At 43.2% G+C, this 14,796-nt stretch overlaps 1 protein-coding gene across 1 annotated transcript in view; it reads right to left on the bottom strand.

Annotated features, from left to right (window-relative positions):
- LOC138569260 (ficolin-1-like) overlaps nucleotides 1-661 on the bottom strand; it is a 503,449-nt gene extending 502,788 nt beyond the window's left edge. Inside the window, exon 1 of the mRNA XM_069647091.1 lies at nucleotides 469-661. Within this exon, the coding sequence (XP_069503192.1) occupies nucleotides 469-550 (82 nt within the window). The 5' untranslated portion in view covers nucleotides 551-661. The remainder of the gene's footprint in view (nucleotides 1-468) is intronic.
- Between the last annotated feature and the right edge of the window lie 14,135 nt (nucleotides 662-14,796).

Below are 14,796 nucleotides of genomic sequence, written 5' to 3'. Positions count from 1 at the left end.
ATTTCCTTAGTGCAGACATGGGCTGATAAAGTATGTTTTTGAACTAGGGCACCTTGTGCACTAGTGCTAATTGCACTTCCATGTGTGCAAAGTTTCTGTGAATAATAATCTAAAACTATAAAGCATTTGTGCACACCAATAAATCACCTTACTGGTGTTATCTCAATGTTTTTTTGGGATAATTTGTATAATATTTAATTAAGTAAGTTGCCCAATGCAAATCTGCAACAATCACAGGAGGGGTTGTTTGTAAATGGTGTAAAAATGTTCTCAGGTTATAGCAGGAAAGGTTGGATGTTGGCTTTGTGCCCTAAAGCCTGACTTGAGACATTCACTAGCAATGGTCAAATGTTCGAGACTGTCGAGGGCAAAGACTTAAATTAGACCTGTAATTGTACGGCTTGAAAACATGTCTTGGGATTGCATGAGGTAATCGATATTAAACATTCGTCATCTGTTAGCACTCACCTGGGCACGTATCCTCGGCATGGCACAGCGTCCCCAAGATGCCCAATAAGAGGCACACGCCCTTCCTGAAGAAGCACCGCATTTTGAAAGCTAAGCTAGTCTTCTGCTATGGCACAGCAGCATCACTAAATGGCGTCTTTTATACCGAGCTTAGATTAATTTCGCAATCGATGCATTATATTTCCCCTTGGTATTTCTCGGCTTGAGCAACAAGAAATAGTTCCCTGTGAATAACTGCCGTGTCCAAGCTTTGTGTGTCTTTGGTGGGTATCCAGGTCGGCAATGGGCCATTAGGGAACATGTGCTGCCGTGGGATGTGGCTGTTCTTCCATGTGACTATATACATAAATCACAAGGCCTTTCAATGAAGAGCATGTGTGACTAGCACGCATCGCTGCCTCGAACTGCAGCTAGAAATGGGAACTGCATGGTTCTCAAAATAATATATGGGACACAGAACACATATTTACTTATGGAAATAATACTAAGACAAGTATATTCTGTGTCAAAGGGGATAGAGGTCTATTTTCCTGGATATATAACTTTAATTGTAGGCATATGTGTTCCCGTGGCCCATGGGCCAACTAATGCTTAAATCCAAGGTGGGTGTTTGGGGGGAAAGGAGGGTTCGCACCGGCCAGATTGCCTAACTCATTGCTGTTCATGTGAAACTGAACATTCTGTCCATTTTGATTGTTGTTGTCCCGGATGCTCACGCCTCAGGGCATCCTGTTTAGTCCCGTTGTGTAGATCTCAGAGGCAGCCATCTTCCTTCTCCCCATCTAGTAAGGACTTTCAATAGATTAGGACGGCAGAGGGGTTGTATGAAGCTGATTTTAGGGACATATTGTAGATCATGATATGATGTAAGGATGTTTTAGAATTTGTAATCTCTTGTTCAAACACATTTATATTTGTGTGCATTATTTGGCACAACGTATCTTATCATGAAGATGGATTGGTTGATACGAAAGAATAATTATTTATGAATTAATAAGCCAAGTGATGAAGTCATGAAAAAACAAGAACTCAGAATAAACGGAATTACCCAACTTGCCACTTTTGGCCGACTTCTGACGCTACCATTTTACTGTTTTTACAATGTGCTAGCAATTCTAAATCGATGGCATTACAGTGAACACGGGCGGCGGGGGCTGCAGGGGTTTCCCCCTATACTTGTGGTTGTGGGCTGGGGGTGGGGTCAGAGAAAGCGATTACTGTATTCCTTGTTTGTTTTTTTCTTTTCTCCGTAGGCCGCTCCCTCAGCTTTCCACAGAAAGTCATTTAATTTGTCTGCCAGCCTGGTAACCAGGAAAGGGGGGAGTAAAGGGGAGGCGAGGCTGTCAATATTTCAGACTTCTTCATATACATTTTTAAACGACCACGCTCGTTACGTCGCACTACTGTATCATCAAAATAATTTTCGTTCGACCAACCGTCTATTTCTATGTTACTTCCCCAAATCCACCTTTTGCGAGATTTCAACCTTATCATCAACTTCCTTCTGCTCCTTTCCTTCTCGGTAACTAAACGTTTCCTTTCTACTTTTTGCCTTGTTCGTTTAAGTTCTTTATTGTTTGTTTGTTTGTTTGTTTGTTTTATTTGTAATGTGCGCCAGACCCAAGGGTAACCGGGCGCAGTGAGGATAATTTTGCAAAGCTAACAATTTTATGTTTTTACATATAATTACAGTATTACATAAAATTACAATGTTACACTTTTACAGTGGTAGAGGGATAGGTTTGTACAGGCTTAACAGGAGGTAGATCAGATCAAGAGATTGAGGAATTGCTATACAATGAGGCAGTCAATTATATACAGTGTTTGTATGAGTGTATACACATGTAATGTATCTTTGATAATGCATATATGCCTACAAATGAAGTAGCGTGATACAAGTATCTAGCAGTACATTACATATTTTTGTCATTGAGGTGATTAATAAGATTCGATCTGAAGTGTGAGAAAGAACGTTGGTCTGATCTCAGATTGTGTGGCAGGGCATTCCACCATTTAGCAGCTAGTACGGGAAAACTGGTACTGCCAATTTTAGCAAGTTTAAATCTAGGGGTTACCAAGCAGTTGGAGTTGGGGGTTCTTGTGGGTCTGCTAGAGCTTTTTCTTTTTCTTTTGTCCATCAGGTAACTAGGAGCAGCATTATTGAGGGCTTTGTACGTCAAGGAGATCATTTTTAGATGGATTTTATTGTCGGTGGAGAGCCATTTGTATTGGTGTCTGAAAGAGGAAATATGTTCCCTTTTGTTTATGCCTAAAGCAGCTGTTAAGGCATTATTTTGTAAAATGTGTAGCCTTTTGGTGATAGTTTTGTTTGCACCACTGTAAAGGGCATTACAGTAATCAAGTCGGGATAATATTAAGGCTCTCGCTAGGATCATGCAGCTATCGTTAGATAAGAAGGGTTTACCTGCTCTTATTAATTTGCAGGTATATGCTGTGGTGGAAGCTAAGGAGTTGACCTGTTTGGTGAAGGACATAGTAGAATCAAGATAGAAACCTAGTGTTTTCACTTCTCTCGAAACCTTAATGCTGTTGGCATCTATATTGAACATCGAGTAGTCCTTACCTAACTTGTTGATGTTGGCCTGCATACCCAGGATGATCAATTCGGTCTTATCATCATTCAGGCAGAGACCGTGGGAGGCCATCCATGCCTGAATAATGAGATACACCCTATTCACCAACTCCCTATCCTTGCTGTGATCCCCAGAAAGTGGGAGGAGAATCTGTGTATCATCTGCATAGTTAGTGTAGATGATACCTAGAAGGTCCAGATCATCGAAGAGGGGTTTAGTGAATATGTTGTATAAGGTCGGTGAAACACAAGAGCCTTGAGAGACTCCATATGAGATAGGTGTAGGGTCGGCTGCTGCAGAGGGGGAGAAGACTCTCATTGTTCTCTCGCTCAAGAAGTATTCAATCCATTTAGTGGCATGGGTGGAGAATTGTGCTGCGGTGTCTAAGTGTTTGCAAAGGACCTTGTGGTCCACTAGATCGAAAGCAGCTGAGAGATCAATTAGAAGGAGGAGTGCTGTCTTGCCTTGATCTCTCAGTTCGTCTATTTGGGTCTTTAAATCAATGAGGGCAGTTTCAGTTCCATGGAGAGGACAGAAACCAGATTGTCTAGCTCCCAATAGATTATGTAATTCAAAGTGTCTTTGAATTTGTGTGCAGGCAACCTTGTCTAGTATTTTCAGTAAGAAAAGTACAGTAGTGATAGGCCGATAGTTAGTGGGGATGAGGGGGTCTAGAGTCTGCTTCTTGAGAAGCGGTAGCACCCAAGATTGTTTTAGATTAGCCGGGATGTTACCTGTGGCAAAGGAGGCGTTTATCAATTTGGAAATGAACGGTGAGAGGTCTCTGGCAGCATCTTTTATTAGTTGCGCTGGGCAAATGTCACCTTTGCAATTCGAGGGTTTGAGGGAGAGGATAATTTTCTCTACCTCTAAGGTAGTGGTTTTAGTGAAGGAGAATTTATTGGTAGGGTCGTTAGTGGTGTTGTTGGGAGGCAGCTTATTTTGGAGGTTTAAAGATTCTTTTTTTAGTTGGATTTTGTTTTGCAACGTGTTAATTTTGTTTACTAAGGCAGTTTGGAAATGTGTACACCAAATCTGCTCCTTATTACAGGTGTCTGGTGTAGCAATGGGAGACTCAAGTTCTTTCAGGATGGAGAAGAGTTCCTTCATACTTGAGTTAGAATTTGCAATGCGATTATTATAGGAATTACGTTTTGCTAGGCAGATTTCATGTTTATAGGGCCGAGAGATGTTGGTTAAATTAATTTTGTTCTCCTTAGTTGGATAGAGTTTCCAGTCTGATTTGCATTTTCTTTTGGTCAGGCGTAAGGCTTTGAGCTCTGGCGTGAACCATTTGTTTAGGTGTGCCTTAGGTTTACTTGTTCGCATTTTGAGTGGGGCGATTTTGTCCATAGTGGTACGCATGATGTTATTGTATTCGTTGACCAATACACTAGGGTCAAGGTTGTCTGGCAGTGCATTTAAAGTTGGAAGGATCAAGGGAATAATATTGCCCACTGTAATATTCTTTTTGTTTCTTGTGGGGCAGGGTGGAGCCGCCTGTGTGGCTGGCATGAGTGGTTTAGTGGTGAGAAGGTTAAAGGACACCAGGGAGTGGTCGGTCCAGGATAAGGGCGTAGTAGATGAGATTATGGCTGAACAGTTGGAATCAGCGATCCAGTCAAGTGTTCTGCCCTTCACATGGGTAGGGGTGTTGACTTTTTGGGTTAGTCCTAAGGTAGTGAGGGTATTGGCAATAGTTGATGCATGAACATCTGCTTGGTCATTGAAACCAAGGTTGAAGTCCCTTAGTACCAGCAGTTGTGAAGTAGTTTTGGTATTGTTAGACAGAAGGCTGTGCAAGTCTTCCTCAAAGGTTCCAAGTGGACCCGGTGGTCTGTAAATTAGGTGAATGGATAGAGTTTGCGTATTATTTATCGGGATTTTTGCAGTGAGAGTTTCTCAAGATTGCATAGTTGTGGCAGGTGCTAGACGTAATTATAGGTTTATTTTGGATATAATGGCGATTCCACCTCCACGGGATCCTTCTCGGTCCTGCCTGGATATGGTGTAGCCATCAGGAACGGCCAACATGAGTGAAGGGCCTGCCGCATTATGTAACCAGGTCTCGGTTATAGCAATAAAATCTAGGTTGGCTTCCATAATTAGGTCCGCTAGGTCGATAGCATGTGCCACTAGGGATCTTACATTAAGGAGAGCTCCCTTAAAGGAGTGTTCTTCAGGGTCCATTTTGGTTGGGGCAGTATTGGATGAATTAGTATTTGTCTTAGGTTTAAGAGTTTGGATATTTATGTTCACTGGTAAGGAGAGAGGGGGATTGGGACCATTGTATATCCCAGTATGTTGGCCTTTCAGCGTGCGCTTTATAGCAGGAAGGGATCTTCTTGGTGGTTCGTAAAGTTTGTTAAGTCTGGCCCGTAATTTGAGGTTTCTCTCGTGAGTTGGAATGGGCTGCGAGGAGAAGGCTAGTTGGCCTGGTATGGCCTGGTACATGGGGATAGTATGGTTGGAGTAGTTGAGTGCATTAGGGATGGTAGATGGGAGAGGAGGCGCAAGAATTGACTTGCTTTGGTGGACTTCAGTGGGGCACTTCTGAGTGCTGGGGGCATGGAGCACGGCCATGGCCAATATGGTGTATATTTTAAGTAGGCATGACATAGTTTAAAGCTATCACTCGTGACTGATAATGCCACTTGGTATGAGCAGACTAAAATTTCGGGCAGTCTGGGTTGTTAAATGTCAGATACTTATATGACTAAGATATGACCAGGTAGGTACAATGGCTAGAACATTTATCAAGTGTGGCAGAATCTATACAGTGTGGATACCATTCACTATTGGGGCACAGATTTATAGATCGTGAACAGGCACGTTAAGGTACTAGGCGTGATTTATCAAAAGTTGCAGGATCTACTCGTTAAGGTATTAGGCGCAATTTATCAAATGTTGCAGAATCTACTCAATCTAGATGCCATTTTCTGAAAGGGCACAAATCTGCCAGGCACAGCGGGCTGGTTGAATGCTAAGGAACATTATGGGTGAAACTAGGTGCAGAACATAAGCGAGCATTTACCAATTAAACTAGACAATCTAGGTGCCATTTACTGATGAGCATTTACCAATTAAAATAAACAATTTAGATGTCATTTACTGATGAGCATTTACCAATTAAAATAAACAATCTAGATGCCATTTACTGATGAGCATTTACCAATTGAAATAAACAATCTAGATGCCATTTACTGATGAGCATTTACCAATTAAAATAAACAATCAAGATGCCATTTACTGATAAGGGCACAGATTTGCAAGGCACAGACAGGCAAGTTGACATGCTAAGTAGCATTTAGCAAGTGTGGCAGAGACTAGTCAATGTGGGTGCCATATACTGGTATGTGCACATGACTGTATGGCACGATCAATCACATTGCAATGCACATATGTTTACCAGGTGATGCAAGAAGATGCATTCTGGGTAGCATTGCTATAGGACTGGATCAGGCGATAGTTTGTATACGTTCTGCAAGTAGTGCAAGGAGTGCTATGGATGGGGAGTATATTGGGCACTCTAAGGTCAGTGAGTCGATCTTATAGGACGCAATGCAAGCACTTCCCTGATTAGTGAACAGGTGCAGCACAGACTCTGAAGGTAATGACTGGGGAGTAGGGCATCATTCGTGGCCTTCAAGCGTCAGGTGCAGGTATCAAGAAGTGGTAAGCGCTACATAGAAGATATCCTTTATTGGTATAAGGGCTATAGGGACATACGCACGTGGCATAGCTAGGAAATCATAACCATATGAGACAGCCGGTGCATAAACCACATTAGCATTGAAAGTTTAGGCAATAGTCACGGAGGCGGAACACATAGCATGGGTCAGCATGAAGACTTAGAGAGAGGAATCGGCGTGAGCACGAGATTAAGCAGGCATCATGGAAGTCGGCGGAGCACGATACCACGTGTACAACAGGCAGGTATGCTAGTGTGGCGCAACAGGATGCGATGTGCAAATAACAGACTGGGTAGCAGTGCAAGTTACAGTTGCACACGGGTAAGTCTTGCAATCAACGGTATAACACTTGTGTATATAGATGGTAAAGGCATTGGGATGTTCGTGGAGGATAAGTAGTGTCAGATGTGAAGCGGTGCGCGGGTGGGCAGCAAGTCTATCAGAAGACCTCCCAGTTGGGAATTACATTACCTTAAGGTATACATCCTTAATTTATACATCCAAACTCTTCATTTGTTTTAGTTTTTGACTATACAGTATGCCTATTATTAACAAGCTAAAAGTATTTTCGGTAAAATCCGTAATAGTAATTGCTGCCGCAATTATTTCATTCACGATCAAACAACCCAAATACGAATAAACCTGTTGCATGCATGGGCAAACTGCCCATGGAAGCAACCGCATCCAGCTGTCCATCTGCACAGATCCCTTATTCACAAAGACATTCCTATATGCTTTTCCTCCCACTGACTTGGTGGTAAAACGGAGAATACCTCTCTCTCAAAGAACGCTTCTACTGTTCTTAGTAGCACTTATTCCAAACAAGCAATTCGTTTGCAGAAAGAAACATTCTCAATGCTCAGCCACTTTGCTGCCCAAGAATCTCTGTTTGCTGCTGATTTAGGAGGATCAGGGATCAGGTTTATTCAGCAAACACAGAACTAATGAAAGTGCACTTAGAGAAGAAAATAGCGGGGGTCAACCCCGTAGTTCCTCTCTTGTTGCAGGGCTTTCTTCTGGCAAGCTGATTAGAGCCAAAAAGGGACCTCCCCAAAGAGAGACAAATTAGCATCATTTTATTTAATTCCAACTGTTAGGACTTCACTTCGGGTCAGTGTATCAAAGATCTTTAGCTTTTGAGGTGGCACTAGATTATTCAGTTAATGTGATTTTGGGCTACTTTGATAATGCAGGATCAGATCTTTCAACCTAGGCCAAATTGCAGGACATCTTTAGTTTATTGGATCTCCATCAGTTATATCTTGAACAAACATAGAAAAAGGGGAACCAGCTGGACTACATTGCCCCCCATACCTCTTGTGCTACACCTACTATTTTCACATTACAAGAAGCTGTCCTGTTTTCTGCTGCATTACTAAACTTGGAGAACATGGTGGAATTGTATGTCAATTCTTGTAATATCTCAACTATTCAATTTAATTAATTAATTGATGCTGTATTATTGAAGAGGCGGCACAAGGTAAAATAAAACCCTTGATACTCCTCAGATCTTGCTGAGAAAAAATTCCAACTGAGACGGTTAAAACAACCTTTGCAAAAATCCACAGTAGGGCAAGCACATGTGAACCTTTGCGTCTCCGACTCTGAAATTATTATCACTGCTAAATCCCCTTTTATATGCAATAGATTTAAGCAGCTAATAATGACTATGAACATCTTTAAAACCTTTTAATCATTGTCTCAATTCACTCTCAGGGTAGGCTCCTGATTATTTGTCAGAGAAATCCGCTTTGATAAGCAGCTTTAGTTATTGAGTGGAAAGCACCGTTTGAAGATGAATTTAGATTAAGGGCAGTGAGCAATGCAATTCCACTTTTTGTCACTGTGATATGCCGGCATTTTTGACATTTTCCTCTATCTAATTTGCAGTCTTGCCCTCCCTTAAACTCACTTTCTACGCGGATGTAATCCTAGGCACAATTTAAAATAATTCCCTTTGTGGTCACTACTACCAGTATCATGAATTCTTCTATGTCCCAGGGATTTCATTTTGCTTGTCTTAAACTTGGTCTGATTTTTCCCCTTCTCAAAACATCATCATTCAACACCGATCAGGGTTTTGTAAAGTGCACAGAATTCCATCAGCTACTATGCAAATCATGGTGGATGTCCTGTATCAGGGGACATCTAGAATGTGCAATTAATAGGTTACCAGGAGTAGTCCAAAAAGGAGCACACATCGGGCAAGAAGTAACGCTGTTTATTCCAGCTGGGGTCGAGCACAAATCAAACAGCACAGTGGAACAGAACTGGTTGTTGCCATCTGACAATCTGGCTCACAGCGAACAGTAGTTATATACCATTAATACAATGTTTGATCAGTTATATAAAGTTGCAGTTCAAGCGTTGCATCTTCTCGGTTACCCAGAAGCAAACTGGGTGAACTACGTCATACCCCTACTGTGAAGCATACATTAGACATGATTGGAGCAAATAGATCTACCCCCTTTCAGCCCATCTCCTCCCCGTGTAGCACCATATTGCTTCCTGCACTGTCCCACAAACAGTTTGCAATTAGTAATAACATAATTGTGTTGACTTCTGGTGCTTTATTCAACTGCAATTGGTCAGCACCAGAAAGGAAGGAACATGACACTCCCTGAACTAGTGGGAAGGGGGACATTCACATGGCACCTGCAAGATAGTAACTGCGCAAACACTATTGTGGACACTCCGAGGGCTTATTACTTTCCAGGGATGCCAAAACGTATCTTCTGATCGGCTCTTCTGAGAGCTCCCCTCCATTCCACAACCACATTCCCATACCCACTGGCTGTGGGGTCGGTTTGAACCTGCCTTGGTGCCATGCAAAGGTCTTTTGTGTTAGGTCACTTTCCCCAATTCCCAGGAAGTGCTGTGGGTCTGGCTCACAGACCCTGATTACATCACTGGGTGCTGTTCCCAGTGACTGGAGTCTGCTGGAGACAAGCAGCCTGCAGCCAGCTTCCCCCCTCCCTCAGCTACAGTGCAAGGACATATAATAGAAATTGATCTGTCATGTGAGGCCCACCTGTGATAATCCCATGAAGTGAGCTTACCTGCAGTGTCATCACCCTCGTGTTTACATGGCAGGTTTCCCTCTGTTATATTGTAGTAAATATATACACAAAGTGTACCTCCCTTGTTCACTTCCACGCATTGGACCTTGATGCCTACTACAGTTCCATGGGGACACCGTGTTTCCCAGCCTAGTGGATTATCCCAACATATCACTGTTATTCCTCCAATTAGTAAGTGTGACCCCCCAGTCTGGCCCTGAATCTGCACCTTCATTACATTTCCTGCTTTGATTGATTTTTCGATCGACACTTCCTTCTCCATCATTTCCCCACTTTGTTCCTTGGGCATCCATAGATGTGTTACCTTGTCCAAGTCCCCTCCTAAACTGTACCCTTGCAGTGTGTCTCCGATTATTAAACAATCCTGCCCCCCCCGGGAGCATGCTACCCAAAAAACATAGTAGTCTTCTGCATTTGGTGGGGGTGCTGCAAAAACCACACACCCTCCACCCACCCCCTCATTCACCCTGGGTGGCTGTCTTTCTAAATCGCTATCTTCATTACCAATTTTATTAGCAGACATTATATACTGTACTTTCGTTTTACAACATTTGCATTGTCTGATGGCACATAATTTGATGAGCATCATGATGAGCACAGGGACAGTTATTTTGAACATAGCCGCTAGCCACTTTGCTACCCAGGCAAATAATGAATCAAAACAGCTGTCTGAGGTGGGATTATGGGTTTCTTTCACCATCTTCTCATGTAGTGTTCGTATCTCCTCAACATTCTCTGTGAGAGTTCCATTGCCAACATCGCTGGTGGATACTGCTGTGCAACAGCTGCTTCCAGTCTTGAGGCAGACTTCACTCTCCATGGCAGTCATTAAGTCAGGAACAAATCTGTTTTGTAGGGCTACCAGGTGCAGGGCACAGAGCTCTTCTGGCACTGCATTTAGTCCTTTCACGGTTGCATTTGCCATCTCAAGAACCTCGTAGCCGTTGATCTGCAGCCATTTAGAATTGGTGACTGCTTGCACCCCAGGAAGTAGAAGAGACGTGAGGAAAACAAATGCTTTATCGAAGAGTCTCAAGTGCTGTGGGATTGCATCCAAACTCTGGGCTGATTTGGCAGAGATGTAATTACACCTCCTTCTCTTTCTTATCACTTGCCCTTACTTGCCTCTCACCTCCTTGTGCCCTTTTCCCTTTTTCTTCTACCACGATATAGGAAGTTCATTAAAGGGTAACAGGTCTTCCCCGGGCACGACCATTGAAGGGTTGTGGAGGGTCACAAGTGCACATACCCCTACCCAGTCAGATGGCAGCTGGGCATAAGCTTTGAAACCACAGGCTGACCATGAGAATACAGTCCAGAATTAAACAGACAATTACACATGCACTCAAGGACTTATTCCACTATCAAGTCACTATCCCCTGAAATCCAGTGCAAATTTTGGGCTCACCCCATCCACAATTGAGGCAACATATACTGGACAGTTTTACTCCATCCTGATGAAGGTTGGCTAGAATTACTGGGCAAGGTGTTCCCGGCCCACAGTGAACTACAACCGAAACACGTGCGACAAACATACAACTCCTGCAATATAGACAGAGAGATACATCCAAAAATATATGAGTTCTGAATTGGAATTGAGGGTTTCGTCATGTTATGTGAACAATTAATACCCACATTGAGAATGTTTATGAGTATGACGATGGTATGTATGAGATATGAATGAGTTGTGAATGATGGGAAAAGTTTTTATTGAGTTTTTTATCTGTACACAATCGTGTTGACAATTTGAAATACATACTATGTATTGTTAATATTTGATTATAACCACACAGAATCCTGTCATCTTTGTCCATATTTTTTGCTTGCTGTGTATACTCACCTTGAGGACCGTAGACTTAAACCAGGTATCCCATGTTTATTATAGCTCTATAATCTGGACAATCAGTATTATATTAAAGTTGTATGCATTTTCTTTCTCTAGTCCCTTCCTGCAACTCTGATGCCATTATTTGTATTCTCCCGTTCCTGCCCGGATATAGCCTCATTCTTCCCTCAGGTAGGTATGTTTATTCTTTGGCTGCTCTGTCGGCCATTTCATTCCCTAGATATATTCGGTCCTGCTCACCTGTAAGGGCAGCACACTTCACTATGGCCACCTCTACAGGCAATTGCAGTGCCTCAATTAGTTGCCCAGCAACTCAACATGTTCTACTGGGGACACCTCACTTCTCCTGAAGGCTCTCCCATCGAGCTAGTCTCAAATGTATTGTGGATGCTACGCAAGCTGAATCTGAGAATGTATTTGCTGCATGTCCTTCTGTCATGTTTAATGCAACAATCATGGCCACTAACTCTGCTGCATGTGCTGAATAATGTGATGGTAACCTCTGCTGGGATGCTATTACCCATTCCCCATTCCCCATGCTTGTAGTGAACTATCGCTTCTCCAGTATGTCTCCCTCCCATATTGGGGTCTATGTTTGAAGACCTGTCAGTGAAGATCATGTCTGCCCCTTCTATTTCTTCTTCTTTTATTAATATGTTCCCTTCCATTCTTTCCATGTATGCTGCACAGTCATGTATGCAGTACCCTTCTTGCACATGTTCTTCAGTGAATGTCGCTACCTCAATTGCTGGGGTTGTTAGTATGACCGCACCTTGATGCTCTTTGTGTCATCTTTGTGCTCTTTGATTTCTCCAAAATGGCAAATAACGAGTTCTCCAAATACAGAAGTAGAGGGGACCACATTGTAATTGTCGCTGACATTCCTATTCCAAATGCAGCAGCTGCAAGCACTTGTTCACAGGGGAAATGTCCCTGCATAACTGGTTCTAGGATACCACTATAGTATGCCAGCGGTTTGTGTCGCTGTGGCTTCTTTTGTGTGAGCACAGCCGTCATCACTGACCCATCTGAGTGGGAGAACACATAAAACCTCTCTTTGTAGTTCTGGGTGGCCAGCACTGGTGCATGGGCCAATGTTTCTTTTAGTTCTGTGAAGTTCTCATTCATTTCTGATGTCCACTTTATCTCCCACTTCTCCCTCTGTACTTCCTTAAGGGCCTGCAGTAGGGGCTTTGTAAATTTTGAATAGTCAAAGACCCATACCCTGCAGTAGTCGCATAGCCCTAGGAATTATTGCATTTCCTTTACTGTGCGTGGTCTTGCAGTCAAGTGGATTGCCTATACCCTCTCCTGTGTTATCTTGTGCCCTTCAATGGATATTATCTGGCCCAGGTATGCAACCTCCTTCAAGACGTATTGCAGTTTCATCTTATCCACCTTGTACCCTTTGTCTGCTGGTAGTATTAGAAGGTGCACCGAATCAGCCCTACACTCTTCCTCAGTCTCATTGCATACTGTGAGAAACCTTAAGGTTTCTCACCCACTAGTCCCCGGGGATCTGTCATTAAGGTGGCCAGGACACGACCATCGCTATTGCATCCAGTTCCTGGAGGTGGACCAGTGGGGGAGGATCACCTGGGCGAGGGGTCTTCTGGGAGTGTAAGTGGGACACCAAGGGTTGAGACGTGGTATCCCCTTCCCAGTAACCCCTTTCCCCATTTTACCCTGTAGGATGTTTTGAAGCTCTACCAACCTTTTCCCACATGAGCACTTTCTTACACAGTAACAGACAACAGACTAACACCAGAGCCTTTTACCTTGCGTGCCCCAACACACGGGTCAGGCAGAGTCAGGCAATTGACAATAACCACGCACAAGATTATTCTTCAACGCATTGGGAAAATTGGAAGAGCCGCAAAAGTAGTGGTAGACTGGTTTAGTTCCTTCTTGAAGGACATGACCCAGCGGGTAACACTAGGAGGCTTCCTTTCAGAGTTACTATGGCTAAGATGCTGAGTCCCACAGGGATCAGCACTGTCACCACTGATCTTTAATTTATATATCCAACCATTATTTGATATATTAAGGAAGCATGGATTAAGATTCCATTCTTACGCCGATGACACCCAGATTTATGTGGAAAAACTGAGTTAATTCTATTTGGACCAGGGAGTAAGATGAGGGCTGAAAAACAAAACATAACCCCACGGATCCTGGTCGAAGAGTTTCAGTTTTCAAGGAAAGTAATGAACCTTGGATGTATATGGCAGGAAAATCTGGGCAGCGAAGCCCAGGTTGGTGCTAAAGTGAGGGCCGTGTACTATTCCTTGCATATGCTTAGGAATGTGCTTCCCTTTGTGTCAACTGAAGATCATGCAGTGGTCGTAGGGGCATTAACTAACTCTCATCTCGACTACTGCAATAGCCTAATGGCAGGGATTCCAGCAAAACAGATGATGAGACTTCAGAGGGACCAGAATGCGGCGGTTAGGTTAATCGCTCACCTGAGAAAAGGGATCATGTCTCGGCCTCCCGTAGATCTCTTCATTGGCTGATGGTCGAGGATCGGGTCAAGTTTAAGTGGCATGTCTTATGCACAAATGTTTCTATGACCATGCGCCAGAATATCTGAGTGCCAGGATCCATAGCCTCCAACCAACCAGAGATCTTCGCTCGGGAGATAAATTGTTGATGACAGTACCCCGGGCTAAACAGATCTCGAAGGGTGATAGCAGGTTATCCGTGTTTGGTTTGAAGTTATGAAACCAGTTACCAACTACTATTCGCTCATGTCCATCGCTGGAAAGCTTTAGAAAATCACTAAAAACCTTCCTATTCAAGTGAGTCTAAGTGACATGTGCCACTGCTGCTATGTTCTGGTCAATGTGTGAATCATAGTTAACATCTGTGCCGGAATGCAATTTATTCTGCCTGGTGGGCATAAGAAATATTCAAAATCAAATCAAAATCAAATCAAAATCAACACCTGACGGCCCTTTACCTTCCCCACAGGGATAAAAGGCAGAGCACAAAAGCAAACTTTGAGCAAGGCCCAATGCACAAGGAGACAGCTACACCAAACCTGTATTTCAAATCGAGGAGAAAGGTGGCAAGACATGGAAGGACGACAATGGGGGGATTACCCTTGCCCTTTG

Source organism: Ambystoma mexicanum, chromosome 2q (genome assembly GCF_040938575.1).
Source record: "Ambystoma mexicanum isolate Mex_15411 chromosome 2q, UKY_AmexF1_1, whole genome shotgun sequence".
Taxonomy (NCBI): Eukaryota; Metazoa; Chordata; class Amphibia; order Caudata; family Ambystomatidae; genus Ambystoma; species Ambystoma mexicanum.
The sequence above is the reverse complement of the archived record's forward strand: the minus strand, read 5'-3'. Positions and strand labels throughout refer to the sequence as shown.